A 16,885-nucleotide genomic window follows, 5' to 3' on the forward strand; every position below is an offset into this window, starting at 1 on the left:
ACTAGAGTACATGATTTAAGTATTTCAAAAACTTTTTTATATAGTTCGATAATTTATCAAAAAATAGGCTTTTAACATTATTTTTTAAAAAAATCCTCATTGTTTTTTATTCAGATTTAGGGCGGACAACACTAGATATAAAAATAAAATAAAATAAAATATTAATTTTAAAAAATAAATTTTATATAAAATTTAATTTTATATAAAATTTAATTTTATGATTTTAAGAGATAAAATTATTAATTAATTTTTTATATTAAATTATAATAATAAATATTTCTCAATTGATAAAATTGTAAAATTATTAGAATAAAAAAATAAAAATATGTTTAATTATTCACATAAAGGATGGAAAGAATAACTATTGAAAAAACAGTAAAAAATAAAAAAAAATAAAAAAAATAAAATGGGACAATAATAAAATGAAGAAAAATGATATGTTTAAGAAAAAAATCTCAATGAAAAGTTCAAGTATAGACACATAAATTTATGGGATCCACAAAAAGTGTAATGATGGATCATAAATTTATATGTCTATTCTTGAATTTTTTTCTTCAACATATCATTGTTCTAAAATAAATTATACTCTCATCTTCAATTCATGGAAAACATAAAAAGAAAATAAATAGAGAATATACACACAAAAAGATTAAACTCGATAAAAAGAAATATATCATTATTATTTATCAAAAATTAAATGATCACCATTTTAAGCACAGAATAAAAACAAATAAATAAATTATATTTTTTATCTTCTAAATTAAACAATTGTAAATGATAAAATGATGATAAAAAAATCAAAAATTTTACGATGATAAATATATTTAAATAAAAATTAAACTTAATGAAGTAAAATGATAAATATCTAACCCACTATTGCTAAAAATAATAAATCTTTTATTTTACTAAAAATAATAAATCTTTTATTTTACTAAAAATAATAAATCTTTTAAAAAATAATAAATCTTTTATTTTACTAAAAATAATAAATCTTTTATTTTACTAAAAATAATAAATCTTTTATTTGGACCGAACACAATACTATCAATGTATCATTTAAACTTGATTATGATCAATGCATCATTTAAACTCAATCAAGCAAGGAACATAATAACACTAATTAAAGTCCCCTCGGGACGGTACGATGGTTAAGACATGGGGAGTTACCACATGAGGTCTTGGGGTCGAAACTCGGCGTGACCGAGCATAACCTCCCCCATATCTTAACCATTTACACTAATGGCTAGTAGTCACCCGTGATTTACCTCCTCTGCGTTGGCCTAGGGACGGATTGACGAGGACGCTGGGAGCGAACGAATCACCTTTTACCACATAATAACACTAATTAAACCAGCATTTGGTACATTTTTTTTCCTAATCTGAACCAGCAAAATAAGCACAGAGAGGGAGAGTTAAAAAACGAAGGTAAGAAAGGGGATTCACAAAAAAAAAAAAAAAAAAAAAAAATTATATTGTATGAAAAAAAAAATTTTGATTCATGTTTTTACCGCTTAGAGAATAAAACATCAACCAACGGAGAAACATAACTCGAGACAGCTATGGTTAGAGATATTGAAGAATAATAACTTAGATCCTATAAATTAAGATACATAATTAAAAATAAATTTAAAATGTTATAAAACATTTTAGCCATTTATTTGGACTGAATATAATCTAGTTGTGAATTAAGATTATTTAAAATGTTATAAAACGAGCCAACCTATAATAATATTAAAGAGACCCTAACTTTGATTATTCGTTTAGCTAGATCATAATAATCATAATAAGTGCAATTACAAGTGTACTAAAAAGTGCAAGTATCCAACACCGAATCGAAGAGCAATTCAATATGCTTGAAATCTAGTAAATACCGTTCATACAACTGCATGACAGGAGATATAATATCCATCTAAGGAAGACTGCTTACTCTTAAGAAAACCATTCAACACCTAAACGAACTGTCTGCTTATACATATAAAATATGATCACCATGTAAAAGCAGCAGCAGGAAGATATGTTGTGTAGTTCGGCTAAAATGAACAATTACTCAGAATCAGTATTCATCAGGATGAGCCTTACCTCCTCAGGCTTTCCACAATGTATGTGGCATAGAGATCCCTGCAAGCACAAAGGACAATTGTAGAGGAGATCAATCTGTCTTTGCAGATGACAAAATACATCAAATCCATTCGTGCTCAAATAAGTTTTAAGAAAAATGAAGTACTATTCTGAAAACTGGCTTGCAAAATTCAACGAATTTCAAAGCTCAAATTTGTTTCAAAGGTTTTATTTTCAGTCTAAGTGACTTTGACAGTGCAGTGATTTTTTTAGCAGATTTACAGTGACATATGCAGCGCCTAATCCGGTTAATATAAGTTGTCTTCTGGTGTATGTAGTTTGATTTAAGAAACAAATCCTACTTTCTCTACATTTTGAAATAAAAATACCTTCTTTTTTGACAAATGTTTAGAAAAAACCAAAGGAAACAAAATTTGACAAACTGGATAATTCTTACATGGAACGTTGTATTGCCTTGCTCGCTGCAGATGCATCTAGGAAGTCATTCACAGCTACTTCCTTGTTTTCGTTTTTCTTGTCTGATATCCTATTGTTAAAGAGACCCAACCTTGATTAGGTGTGTTTTCATCAACTCCTATTGATTAGGCAAACATAAGAGGATACAATCTTCGAAGAAACGTCTAATCTCAGCTAAACGATGAGGTGGAAGCTCCTTGATATCATTGTAATGTTTATACTCAGGATCATCAGCACAGACAGCAATAATCTTGTCATCTTTCTCTCCCTTTTCCGGACAACATAAAACACAATCATCAATTGTTAAATAAACATTGCAGGCTATCCAACTACAAGAAACTCTTTGAAATTATAAAATAAAAGAATCCAACTTTTTAGGCATAAACCTGATCGATCATGGGCATCAGACCTATTGCCTTAGCTCGAAGAAAACACCCTGGGAGTACTGGTTCCTGCTTAAACAGTGTAAGCAACTTTACATGGTTTCACTAAAATAACTATACACAGACTTGCTACAATGGGGTATGGGATCAATTCCCGACGAACGCATGCCCTCGGAAAAAAACCCCTCTCACCCCCTAACAAACTTGGGGGTCGGCTATAAGCTAACCCTGTGATTTACCTCTCTTCACATAAGTGAGGGACGCTTGGAGTGAGCATAATCACCTTTTGCTACAACTAAAATAACTATACAGAATAAAAATCAGGAGATAGTACAAAGCAAAGTAATTGAACAAAAGTGCTAGAATCTGCAAACTGAGTTGAGTTATATCAAGGATTGATTTCACGCTTTTTAGTATTAAATCTTAAGGATCACTCATATGACATTTATTAATATGCACCTTGAATACATAAAGGCAGATGTATATAAATGCACTGTAGGAATCTTTTTAGTAGTAAACCTGCATGATGACCAAGACATCCATAGGATCACTATCTTCACAAAGAGTGCGTGGGATGAACCCATAATTGTGAGGATACACCACCGAAGAATAAAGCACACGGTCCACCTATAGCAATGAAACATTTATGAACTTATGCCGACCATAGAAATTAGGAGAGAATTAAGTGGCCGTAGGGTACACCTTTATCAGCCCAGTTTTCTTGTCTAATTCATATTTCACTTTGCTTCCCTTTCCTATTTCCACCACCTGCAAAGAGTTTTTCCATCTTCAAGTTTTTTTTATGGCTCTAGTTAAATACATATACAAGTATGTTTCTGTCCACATCATAATAATCTTGAAAATTACATATTCTATATGGTCAAGTAGTATTCAGGTATTATAAATTGTCTAAGAAAAATGGAAATAGTAATTAGCAATTACAAATTGGTCAAAAAAAGGAACAGAAGTTGACATGTTAGCTAGGTCATATGCAATCTTTCATATGCAATCTTTCATTCCCAACAAATAGAAGTTGCTATGTCTTTTTTTTTTAACATTTCAATGACAATCCAGAATTCTTTGTGAGAAGTATAGATTCTTACACAGTTGAAAACTGTAGGGGCACCCGGACCTGCATCCGGTAAACATGGGAATTAGAAAGAATCGATAGACATGAAATAAGCTAGTCTATGAAACTACTAAGGGAAATGTGCAATACCAATTTCAAGATCATGCCAAGGATGTGCAGCAATAAATCTTCTAGTCATTGATGAAAGTATTCTTTCATTGAGAGGTGGATGAGAAAGTTTCAAGTCAGCAGGCTTAGTCTCAACTTCCAGAGTTGGAGTCATTATGAGAAACTGAAATATGCAATGGACTAGCAATAATAATGGTTACATTCTCATCCTAACATGTAGCAAAAACAATCAAAACCATATGAGCAAAACATGTAAGAAACTTATCCAATAAAAATAAGGATTAAATATGCAAAGCAAAGAAAAACAAGGAACACAATAACTGTCAAAAGGGCATAACACAAAGAACACAATAATTGTCAAAAGGGCAGAATTTATGCAGCTTGAGCTTATATGTATTAGTTCAGCACAACAATTATTTCTATTTTCATTTATATTTCTCAGATCAGATAAAAGGTAATTATTGTAGAGCTATCTGTTAAAAGTAAACAGGGATAATCACATGCCAGTGGAGGATGACTTCCTAGGCACTCCACATACACCAGCAACTTGATCTTCATATAGAACCCACAATTTCCTTATAGTGAGTGACCATGCTATTTCAATTGTTTATTTTCGAGACCCTGTTCCATTACAGCCCATAGGCAAGATCATGAGAAGAGTGATTTCACCACACCAAGAGCAGAGGCCACCTTCATGATTAAAACTATTTTTTGATTCACAATTTAGTAATTTGAAGATAGAAATTGAGCAAATGTAACAAACGGGCTAATTAGTTGGCACCTAATTTTTTCATGTTGAACCAAATTCATCATAAGTTATGATTTCATACATTCAGTTATAAGATTATGAGGGTCATAAAAAACAGTTCAATGCCAAACCATCTTTAAACAAGTACTATCCATAAACAAAATATTTCCAGATAAGTACAGGTGTTTTTTTAATTAGGATGGGCAACGTTAATGCAATGGTGTTCAGGTTGACAAGAGCCCCATTTCAATCATCATGAAACCTTAATGCCAAGGGTCAATGGAGAAGAGAACAGTGCTTGAAGGAAAATAAGGAAAATGGGTAGCTGTGTTTATCACTCCCAAAGATTCGTAGAGAAATTTGTGTTATCACATTGATAAGATTTAGTACATGATATATTGCATGAAAACATTTAGTAGATGAGCATTTGCTTAGATTCCAATTCTTATCCTATTTGCACAGATATGAAACAAAATCAGAGAATTTAAACATCAACTTTACAGCCATTTTGACCCGTTAAGTTCCCTTACCATGGTGACGACCCAAACAATATGATAAGCCAACAACTCGATATTATATATAACATACCGTGTCATTGTGAAAAGGAAACAAACTATGCTGATAATAATAGTATTTAAAAACATAAAAACTAGTCATAAATCTTAATTTATAGTACTGGTATCACTGTCAAACTTCTCGGAGATCAAGTCGGATGAGGATTAAAGAAACGAATTGGAAACCCTCTTCCAGAGAAAATGAATCCGAACATGAAAAGATCAACACCCCTAACCAACGACTGCGCTTAAATTTCTCATAGCTATCTTTTCAAAAATAAAAAAGACAGAAAGAAAGAAAAAGGAAAGGAAAAAAAAAACCTAAATCGGGTTTTGCTAACAGTAAAACCTAGTCTACTGCCGACAATCCATCTATAAAACAAAATAATGCTCTCTCAGATAACTTGAGAAAATTTTGGGGAAAATGAATGGATGTACATAGATTTAAATGAGACTAAAAAGAAAAAAATTGACGCAGCGAAGAACTCTGCCGCCAAGACAGATTATGAAACGACCAATAAAGATCCGACCCCAAACAATGAAAATGACAACAACAACAAAAAAAATGATCTCCCCAGAAAGGAGTACAAGAAATGATACCTGGTGACGCAAACAGAGAAGCATCAGCTACCCTCCCAGCCCCCCAGATCTCCGCAACCCGTAGGTAAAACCAAGAAACCCCTACATTAGAAATGTAATCTGCACCAGCGTGAGAGAAACCGCTTACGAGAAGAAAGGGTGCTTGAGTTTGCCTTCCTCCATCTCCTACTTATAGTGTGAGGCATAATTGTAATCGTCTAAACAAATTGATCCCGTTAATACCCACCTTTAACAGACCACGTGGCTCGTTTTAACTAGGTGGCATCCGTGTGAGACCCACCGATTGTGCTAAGGTGAAGAGTGAGGACCCATAAACGCCGAGCAGAGTAGCGGAAGGCCGTTCGACCTCGTCCGACGGCTTCTATATCCGTGTCGAGGGTCCCAGTTGATGCTCGAGATCGTTCCCTTCGCTTGCGGGGACGCCAGGCTCGCCGCCCCCAAAGTAAGCAGTGAGTGGCCGATGCAAGTGTGCCAATAATAAAAAGCTGGTAAGACGCTATGGTACTCTGCTTGCTCATGCAGCAAAGTGCTCTGCGGGGGTTGATGCCGCAAGTCCGGCACGTGAGCTTTGTTCCTCTTGGTGACGCGATTAAAATTAGTTTTTTTTTATTTTCTTCCCTCAGTTGCATGTAATTTTTTTTCCTTGGATATAAATCTCTCTCCTATATATAAAATGGTACCGTTTTAAAAAAATAAGCACCACACGATACTATTTTAAAAAAAATAGCACTAACATCATATGATTTTTCAAACAACAGTACTAATATGGTGCTATTTTAAAAAAAAAAACCTAGTACTGCTTGATGGTATTTTGAAAAAAAAACACCACATTTTTTTTTAAAAAATATTAAATTATTATTATTATTTTTTAAAAAAAGTACTATGTTGATATTGTTTTTTTTAAAACAGCACAAAAATAGTACAACGTTGATGCAAATTTCAAAAGAGCATCACACGGTGCTATTTTCTAGTACTATTTTGAAAAAAAAAAACTCGATGCTATTTTGCTATGGTAATATTTTGAAAAAAAATAGTATCGATGTTGTTCTTTTAAAAATAATATATGTTGGTGTTTTTTTTTTTAATGTGGTTTTATATTTTTCAAACCAACATCATGTTGGTGTTATTTTAAAAAAACAATACAAACTGGTGAAAATAGCACCGTGTGGTATTGATTTGAAAAAAATGTGATGCTATTTTGAAAAAAAAATATGATCTTGTTTTGAAAAAAAAATAGTACCGCATAGTACTGATTTTAAAAAACAGTATTGTGTGGTGCTATTTTTTTTTAAAAAAAAAGCATGGTGCGGTTTTGATTTACCTCGTGCGATGTTGTTTTTTTTAAACAGCATCCCGCGGGGCTATTTTTTCAAAACACCATCCTGCGGTGCTATTTTTTCAAAACAACACCTTGTGATACTGTTTTTCACGTTGGTGTTGTTTTGAAAAAAATAGCACTATTTTACATGCAAGAGAGAGGTTTGCATATAGGAGAAAGAAGAGAATTACATGTAGACAACAGAGGTAAATAAAAGAATCAATTTTGCCCATGTCAAATGATCCACATGGGATGTTGCCTAAGGTTGTGCAGGTATATATATATACACATGGGATTTTTACTATACACAAGGCGCGTGGGCGACGCACATGGACACCTCTCACGCGGAGAGGCACCTATTCAGTTTATACCAATTAATTTCAAATGTAATCTTACACTAACTAATTTTGAGGGTGATTGACTCTATCTTATGGAGGTTTCTACCAGCTAGCAGAGTAAATCGAGAAGTACTAACAACGAGTGGTCCATCAGTCCACATTTTTAGGTCAACCATCCATTAAAGGAAATTCATTCGTTAATTCGCTAAAATTTAGACTCGATCTTTAGATGTCTAATGATCATGTTTAAAATTTGGGGGGGGGGGGGGGGGGGACACGCTGGATAGATGGCTCTGTTGGAAATGTTAGAGCAGGAGGGGGTGTCTAGCGCAAACACTCTGACGCTCAAGTCAGAACGATGACAAAAAGTGAGGAAGAAGATAAACAGTAAAACAATAAATGCGTGTGCATGAGTGTGCGTATAGTAAAGTGTAAGTGAGCGTGTATGCGTGAGCATACCTAACCAACGAAGAGGACCTCCCTTTTTATTCTGACTCTCATAATCTTTGCAATAATGAGGCGTCAAAGAATGTCTGTGTTGGTGTAGGTTACATTGATAATTAGATTTTGATATATGATAAATAGGTTAAAGTTAGATGTATTATGTGATCTAATTTCTTTACCAAGTGCGCAGGAGTTGACAGATCCAGAGGACCTGACACCAGGCTGAAATCTAGCTAGGTCCGCGGGACCCGATAGTTGGTGCAAAGCCCAGATAGGTCAAAGGGTCGACTTGATATATGGCAGGAAGTCCAGTTGGGTCTATGGGGCTTGACAGTTGGTAGAAGTCTAGTTGGGTCTGCGGACTTGACAACTGACATGAAGGTCTGGTGGGTCAAGAGGTTAGTCAACCAACTGCAAGTTGCTAAGTGAAGGTAAGTTATTGGAGGAGAGTAACTCTATGAGGACATGTCCCGGCTGAGGGACAGTAGGCGTCAGTCTAGTTTATGTCCATTTTGGATCTCTAAATTGAGACCTTAACTAAATCCTAGTCTCGGTGAGGCAGGGTTTAAATACTATTCATTATTATTATGCTAACACTTGTCTTGTAAGTTATTGGACTAATATTTTTTGTAGGACAAAAGGAGCACAAAAGGCCTCGGGTGAATAGTACCCAAGGCACCTTCAAGCAGTGGGATGCACCTTCGTACTGTTCACGGAAGGTGCCTTCAAATCTATGGAAGGCGTCTTTAGTAGGATAAAATTCAAACTTTATCGCAGATAAGGTCCGAGCTCTTCGAGATTAGATTTGCCACATTGAAGGTGTCTTCAAGGCTTTGAAAGGCGCCTTCCATGCTCAATAAAAGGAGTGCTCGTCCAAGCCATCATATACAACTCATATACATGCTTTTACGCATCCGATTAAGGTTCCGATTGCTTCGGCTTCTTACTGCAACTCTGCTATGATGCTACTATGCCCGTCTACCACTAAGAAGCTACCCAAACACCGAGCATGAGCTAGCCGTTTCCGAAAAAGTGTTTGGTAACTTTAATTTCTGTACTTAATTATTGCAAAAGGACAAGTGTAGTGTATTGCACTTGTTCCGACTTTCTTTGTACTTGATTCCCTCTTCTAGCAGTATTGGAAGAGGTATATTAGTGGATTACCCATTGATAGGTCTGTAGGACCTGGATCTTGGCGTAGGAGTCGCCAAAGGCTCCAAACCAAGTAAAATCGATCGTGTATGCTTTTGTCTTCTTACTTGCTTTTAATTTTTGTGTTTTTCTGTTGCATTTACTTTGATCTCAAAACAAAAATAAAAGATTTCCAAAACCACATGATTCACCCCCCCTCTCACGTGCGACTCGATCTAACAAGTGGTATCACAGCAAGGTTCTGCTCTGAATTGGTGCAACCACCAATCAAGCCGGGGGAATTGTTTTATGTTCTTTTCGGATTTTAGTTTTTCATATTTTATTTTAACTGATAAAAGTTTACCTCTTTAAATAATTCATTCTTGTTTAGTTTTTACTCAAAGTTGGTACAACACCACTCGAGTTCTTCGATATTTTTTTCCTCTCTTTAAACTCTGCTAATTCAAGACCAAGTCTAGATACCTCCCTTTAGCTCTATATTTCAATGATAAATGACCCAAAATGAAAGTTACAGTATCGTTCATCCACCATTATTCAACGGGGACGATTTCCCATATTGGAAGAAGCAGATGGAAGTGTACCTGAAGACCGACTTTGACTAGTGGTTCAACGTCACCAAAGGATACAAGGTGTCAGTCGACTACAACACCAGAATTCCAATGGACCCGAAAAATTAGAATCTGGAGATGAAGAAGAATGCCTAGATCGACTTCAATGCCCTCAACACAATCCAATGCAGACTAACGAAGGAGGAACTAAATCGCGTCGACCCACACGAGAACACAAAGGAGCTATGGGACAATCTCATAGAACTATATGAGGGAACCAACGACGTAAAGGTAACAAAAAGGGACTTGGTCTTAAATAAATTATTTAATATCAGAATACAGGAAGGAGAGTCCGTCAGTTAGTTGCACGTGAGGATAAAGGATATCCTCAACAGGCTCCACACAATTGACCATCAGATAGAGAACTGAGATCTGATAAGGTATGCTCTAAACGTATTTCCTCGAAATGCACTATGGGCATCCATCGTGGATGCCTACAAAATCTCGAGAAATTTGTAAAAATTAAAATTAGATGAACTCTTCTATGAATTAAAGCTGTACGAATAGACTAATGCTAAACTCGAGAAATGTATTGCTCTTATTGCAGGATTGTCAAAAGAAAAATCTAGACCTAGACCCGAACCAAAAGATGAGTTTGACTCAGACCCAGATGATGAAGAACACCTAGCAAACTTGGTAAGGAAGATGTTGACTAGAAGCAAGAAAGACTTCACTAAAAGGGATTTGCAAAAGACCAAGACTACTTCCAACAACAACAAGACAAATGTGGCATGCTTTGGATGCAACAAGAAGGGGCATTACAAGAATGACTGCCCGAATCTCAAGAAGAAGAAAGCCCTCAACACGACTTGGAATGAATCCTCTGCGGAGGAATTGGGCAGCGACGAACTGAAGCACACTAACTACCTCGCATTGATGGCATATGGACTAGAATTAGAAATTGAATCAGAAGAGGGGTCCGAACCTGAATCGAGCCACGAGTCTGCACTCGTTTCTAAATGTTCCGATGAGGTACAATCTATTTTAAGCAAAAAGTTTTTTAAAATCATTGCATGCTTACATAAGAAATTAACTATGTCTGAAAATCAAATAAGCGAACTAAGTTTAGAAAATAAAATACTTAACAAACAACTAAAATCAAACTCAACAACTGAGCCGATTCAACATGAAATCCCAACTCAAGTTACAAAGCTTGAGGAGGATAATTCCAGATTGAAAAGCGAAGTAGTTGAACTAAAATAACTAGTAGAAAAATTCATAACTAGATCTAACTATTTTGATATGATACTTGGATCATAAAAAGCTATTTACAATAGTCCGGACTCGGATACAATTCCAGCTTGACTAATAAAACCTTTATATCTCTAGTCAATCAAAATAAAAGGCCTAAGTTCCGAAAGCATGCCTAACCATGCAAATAGGAATTAATCAATTCTACATACCTAAAAATAAAATACACTATCTAAAACCAAATAAATCAAATAACTCAACCTTAATCTAAAAAATTAAACCCTCTAACCTAAATTTAATAAAGTCGAACAAAGCAATATTAAACCTAAATTAAATAAAAATAAAAATAATCTAAATCCATACTATAACCAAGTATATTATAACTATAAAGCAAATCGACATATACCCAAAACCTAAAACCTAAATCGAATAATTCAGGGGGAGACTCCAAACTAGTTGGCACCTCCAAAATTAATAACTTATCCGGGTGGATAATTAGGACTAGTTTAAATAGGGACAAAAGTTTAACTCGATGAACAGTTCTGGTGAAGTTTTGGATGATGGTAGGTTAAGGAAACTCTGCCTATGCATGTCTAGGAAGATATGACTTCGACCTAGTGTATTTAGCTTAGTGGAACTAACTGAAGCTAATATCCCTTACTAATCCTAACTTGTTAGACCAAAGTTTTATACTAAGTTCAGTGGACGAGACTATTTGAAAATTTTTGAAAGCGTGGTTACTCTAACGATGTCCAAGTAACTCACCACAGCTAGACGTTAATCCAAAGAATACCTGTTTGTTGAACCCAAAGCTAAACTTGAATCTAACATAAGTTAAACCAAATTATGAAATTTAACTTAACTCATCTCACAAAATTATAGAGTCTTATTGTTTGAAAACTTAGACTGGATGAGATGAATAAGGATTAAATTTAAAATTAAATTAAAGTAAAATTAGTTAACGTACTACATCAAATTAAAAATTCTTTTAAAAATTATTTTAAAAACACTTAAAAAAAATTATTTAAAAAAAGTTCTTTTAAAATTCTTTAAAAAAAATATTTTTAAAAACCTTTACTACATGAGGGCGCAATAATTTTAAAAAAATTATTTTAATCAACTTCTATATTTGTCCACTTCTACTCAGATGATTTTATTCTGCTCGACTCCAAAATCCTACTTCCTCTATTTGATTGGTTGAGCATCTTGGCGGACGTGGAGCATATGTTCCATAATTGTTGGTGATATATTTGTGATGTCCTTGGGTGTCCAAGTAAAGACATCATTATTGCACATTAGGCATGTGACAAGATTTACTTTGAGTTTCGGGGCCAGGTCGACCGCTATTAAGTGGTGGCCTCTGAGCAACCCAATTGAATCTGCATCTCCTCCTTTTCTTCATAGATTAGTGTCAGAGCACTTCATGAATGATGTTAATCTCCATTCATTGGCTCTTCCGAGCTGTACGAGCCTTAGTCTTGACCACATCAACATAGCATTTATGTGTTACCTGATTTCCTTTTACTTCCTCAACCTGGTTGTCCACGAGGATCTTGATTTTCTGGCAAAAGGTTGAGACGACCGCTCGAAACTCATTTAAGGGTGGTCGACCTATGATTATGTTATAAGCTGAGGGTGTGCCCACCATGATGAAGGTCGATCTATGCATCCTCATCAGGGGTTCCTCCCCTAAGGATATGACTAGCTTAATCTATTTGAGCCATTGAATTTTGTTGTCTGTGAACCCGTAAAGAGCCATCATCATAGGCTGAAGCTCACTCTTTTCTATTTGCTTCTACTCGAATGACTTCTTGAAAATAATGTTGATCAAGTTGTCAGCATCAATAAAAGTACGATGTATGTTATAATTGACTATAGCAGCCTTAATGATTAACACATTATCATGGGGCATTTTCACCCCTTCCAAATCCTTAGGACTAAAACTGATTTTGGGCACTTATGCTTGCTCTTGGCTACATCCGACTGCATGGATTTTTAGTCGGCGAGCATGTGACTTGCAGGTTCGATTGGAATCTCAATCAGTCGACCCACCGACGATCATGCCTATTATCACCTCTAGCAGTATTGATACAGTTTTCTTCTTGCCATGTCGGGGGACACTTTTGTCGGCCCACCGATTTGTGTTTTTGAACAATGGTAGATGTAGAACCTTGGAGTCCATCGGGGATTTAGGGAATCATGCTTATTTTTCCTCCACGTGTTGTACGATGTTAGGCCGTTGCTCGTGATAATGTGGTTGGGGTCCTACTCGGGGTCCATTATGTGGAAGAGGAGGGGGGGGGGGGGGGGTTGATGGTCAGGGGTAGAGAAAAGAGAAAGCGGTACCACTTCATTTTCCAAGTGGACTTGGCCTCCTCCATGTTGATATACTTGGTCGCCCTTCCATGTAAGTGGTCTAAGTCTCTAGAGGGCTTCTTGATCAAGGATCGGAAGAAGTCCCCGTCACTAAACCCTTGGGAGAAGACACTCACTAGGATCTCTAGGATGGTCGAAGGAACGTCCAAGGCCACTCAGTTAAATCTTTTGATGTACGCTCTTAGTGACTCCTTTGGCCCTTACTTGAGCGAAAAGAGGCTCAGTGTAGTTTTGTGGTATCGCCGACTATTGACGAAGTGGTGAAGGAATGTCTTGTGGAAATCATTGAAGTAGCAGTTGGAGTCAGGTGGGAGCCAATTAAATCACCTCTGTGCCGAGCCAAATAGAGTGGTAAGAAACACTCAACATTTTACTATGTCCATATACTGATGAAGGATAGCTGTATTTTCAAATTTGAGGAGGTGGCCATTTTGGTCAGTTGCCCCTCTGTATTCTCCTATCGTCAAGGGTCGGAAGTGGTTCAACAATTTGTCCTCCAATATTTAATAGAAAAATGACATGTTTATCCGTTTGGGCAAACCACTAGGGACCTGAGCCTTTTCCCTTCACGGGTTCCTAGCAAGTGCATTCCCAGAAGATGATCCTTGTGGCCTTTCTACTCGGGCTATATCGTCAAAGAGTGTGCAAAACAATACTCAGTGATACACAATCAGAGAGGGCGGCAGGTTGATCGGCTGCGCTAGCTCTTGCATGAAGCCAGCCAAAGGAGAAGGAATTGGTTAGAACCTAGTGGGTCCTCCACTCAAGTCCCTCACTAGGTGGAGGATCCATCATTGATGTAGCTGAATTGTGTTGTAGAGGCCTCAGACTGCTTCTTGTTGTTGTTGCACTAACTTTTACGCTCGAGCATTTATTAGCAGTCCCAAATCTTCCTGCGATAAAGTAACTGTGGCAAATCGTGCAGTCTCATCCATCTCCGCATTTCAAATTCAGGCGAACTTTCCATAGACGACGCTAAATTTGATCTTGTCTGAAATAGAGGGGATGCCACGCTGGGTAGATGGCTCTGTTGTTAACCGTGAGAAAACTCCGAGGTGGAAGAAGATGGCCTCAAGCACCCTTTTCAGCACACATAAGAGAGAGAAAATGAAAATGTTAGAGCAAGAATCAAAAAGGAGGTCCCTAACGCAGGTACTCTGATATTTAAATCAGAACGATGACGAAAAGTGGAGAAGATAAACAGTAGAACAATAAATATATGTGCGTGAGTACACACATAGTCAACCGTAAGTGAGCATGTATGCGTGAGCTTATTAGACTTACGGAAAGGACTCCCCTTTTTTATTCTGACTCTCATAACCTCTGTAATAATGAGATGTCAGAGAATATCTGGTGTCAGAATATGTCGAATGAAGATAGAGATATGACCACTCTTAGAGGAAGGTTCCATTGTGTGCATATGCCAGGATAGCGGAATATTCCCTGATGAGTGATCGTTGTTCTCTGCTAAGTTGTTATGATTCTCTAACACTATTGTCTTCTAGAAGAAATCTGATCATCCTTGTAATTGATTGACTGTATACTGGGAGACTGATCAAGGAAAAGTGAGGAACTTAGCCCTATAGGTCTGACCAGCACTTTGGGACGACCGACCATATACTGGAAGATTTTGTTGGTACCCCAAGGTTATTTTGATGTAATTAAATAAGTTAAGTTAGGTCTTGTTATGTTTAACTCTGTATCTAAGTGTGTAAGAACTTAGGAGCACAGAAAGTCGACCAAAAGACGCAATTAGCGAGAAGGACGACACAGGAGAAAGTCGACTAGCTCAGTGCGTCTGAGGGACGAGGTGTTGCGGAAGAGTACACCGGCGGACGAGAAGGGAGCATGCGATGTTTCCAAAGGACGAGAAGCTGGAGTGGAAAATTGCTCGGGGAGCAAAAGACGCAACTAGCGAGAAGGTCGGCACGGGAGAGAGTCGATGGGCTCGGTGCGTCTGAGGGATAAAGCTACGGAAGAGTACACTACCGGACGAGAAGGAAGCATGTGACGATTCCGAGGTACGAGAAGCCGGAGCGGAAGCTTGCTCGAGGAGAAGACCGGAAGTTGGGTTCAGGTGAGCCCTATTCTGGATAGCTGAAATCACACAAGCGAGCGGAGCCGGAGCGGAAGACTCGGACCGAGGCGAGTAGCACTTGAGCAGAGGGCCCGGACTGAAAATGTCAACCTTGTTGACTTTTAGGGTCTGAACGCTCGGAACCTCTTGTTATCCACATCCGACGTGGATATTGACTGTTGCGTCGGGGATAGAATTCTATCCCACTCTAAGCGCCTGTAACCCTTCCAGGCACCCCGACCAAGACTATAAATACAACCTTGGTCCAGAAGTTAAATAACAACAAGCACTTTGAGTTCTAACACTTGTGCGCTTCGCTTTGTTAGTTTAACTTCATCTCTTTGTGCTTTCATTACTGTAAGAGGGTTTTCCGCCTAAAGGAGATACTTAGTGTCATATATTTCCTTGGATTAACAACCTCTCCGATTGTAACTAAGTAAAATCTGTGACCCTCATCTTTTAGTTTATTTCTTTATTTTATTTTATGTAAGTGTTCTTTTAAAGTTTGAGAAAGGTTCATATTTGTTTTAATTGTGCAGGGCTATTCAACCGCTCTTCTAGTCGGCCAACGGTCACAACAAGTGGTATCAGGGCCAGGACGCTTCAGGAGGACTAACTGCTGATCGAAGCAAAGACGATGGACAAACCATGTATCTATCCACCAAAATTCGAGGAGGAGTTCGCGAGCTGGAAAAAGAGAATGGCGGTATTTTTCAAAATCGATTTTGATTTATCATTAATAATGGAATTTGGTTTTGAAGTACCCGAGGGCAAGAAAAAGTATCAATGGACGAAGAAGGAACAAGCCGACTATGTGGCAAACGGCCGGGTAGAGTTTCATCAGCTAAGTGTACTACTGCCACAAGAAGTCAACCAGATTGGAGCTTATGAGTCCGCAAAGGAGATCTGGGAGAAATTCCTAGAACTACACGAGTGAACCTCGGAGGCGAAACTTGCGTGACGGGACTTACTTCGCAATCAACTCACCAACCTCCGATTTGAAGAAAACGAAACCATAACACACCTTCACTCAAAAGTTAAGGAGCTCATCACCGGACTTTCGAATCTCGAAGATAAGGTAAGCAACCGAGATTCGCTAAGGTACACACTTAATGCATTCCCTAGAAATACGAAATGAGCATCATTAGTAGATGTCTACTATATCTCTAAGGATCTAGAAACTGTTACCTTAGAAGAGTTGTTTTCAACTTTTGAAATCCATGAGTCGAGATGTGAAGATACAAAGAAGGAACCGACGCACAACATTACCCTTAAGGCAAGGATGGACGAACAAGATTCAGAATTTTCTCTCGAGGATGAAGAAATGACAATGATGGTAAGACGTTTTAAAAAGTTATTTAAA

General features: G+C 37.0%; 1 protein-coding gene across 5 annotated transcripts; it reads right to left on the reverse strand.

The window, feature by feature from the left end:
* Positions 1-1,835: 1,835 nt before the first annotated feature.
* LOC122021672 (soluble inorganic pyrophosphatase 4-like) lies at positions 1,836-6,463 on the reverse strand. 5 transcript variants are annotated; one of them, XM_042579818.1, is made up of 10 exons: positions 6,245-6,463; positions 6,019-6,099; positions 4,138-4,279; positions 4,022-4,050; positions 3,621-3,686; positions 3,438-3,545; positions 2,922-2,987; positions 2,683-2,803; positions 2,516-2,597; positions 1,836-2,118 (listed from the first exon to the last, which is right to left on the reverse strand). In XM_042579818.1, the coding sequence occupies exons 2-10, from the start codon at positions 6,040-6,042 to the stop codon at positions 2,076-2,078; spliced, it is 681 nt and encodes a 226-aa protein (XP_042435752.1). In that variant the 5' UTR covers positions 6,043-6,099; positions 6,245-6,463; the 3' UTR covers positions 1,836-2,075. The 5 variants fall into 5 exon arrangements, with proteins under 5 accessions (XP_042435752.1, XP_042435751.1, XP_042435753.1 ...); XM_042579817.1 differs by having other exon boundaries at positions 6,019-6,117; XM_042579819.1 differs by having other exon boundaries at positions 4,138-4,296; positions 6,245-6,462.
* Positions 6,464-16,885: the final 10,422 nt, after the last annotated feature.

Source organism: Zingiber officinale, chromosome 9A (genome assembly GCF_018446385.1).
Source record: "Zingiber officinale cultivar Zhangliang chromosome 9A, Zo_v1.1, whole genome shotgun sequence".
NCBI lineage: Eukaryota > Viridiplantae > Streptophyta > Magnoliopsida > Zingiberales > Zingiberaceae > Zingiber > Zingiber officinale.

What these genes read in the sequence shown, in the direction of transcription:
- LOC122021672 (XM_042579818.1), bottom strand. Translation starts at nt 6,042, where the DNA reads ATGCTTCTCTGTTTGCGTCACCAG. An exon ending in TTCTCTGTTTGCGTCACCAG is followed by an intron (nt 4,280 to 6,018) that starts GTATCATTTCTT and finishes TGCATATTTCAG; the next exon opens with TTTCTCATAATGACTCCAAC. An exon ending in TTGGCATGATCTTGAAATTG is followed by an intron (nt 4,051 to 4,137) that starts GTATTGCACATT and finishes TACCGGATGCAG; the next exon opens with GTCCGGGTGCCCCTACAGTT.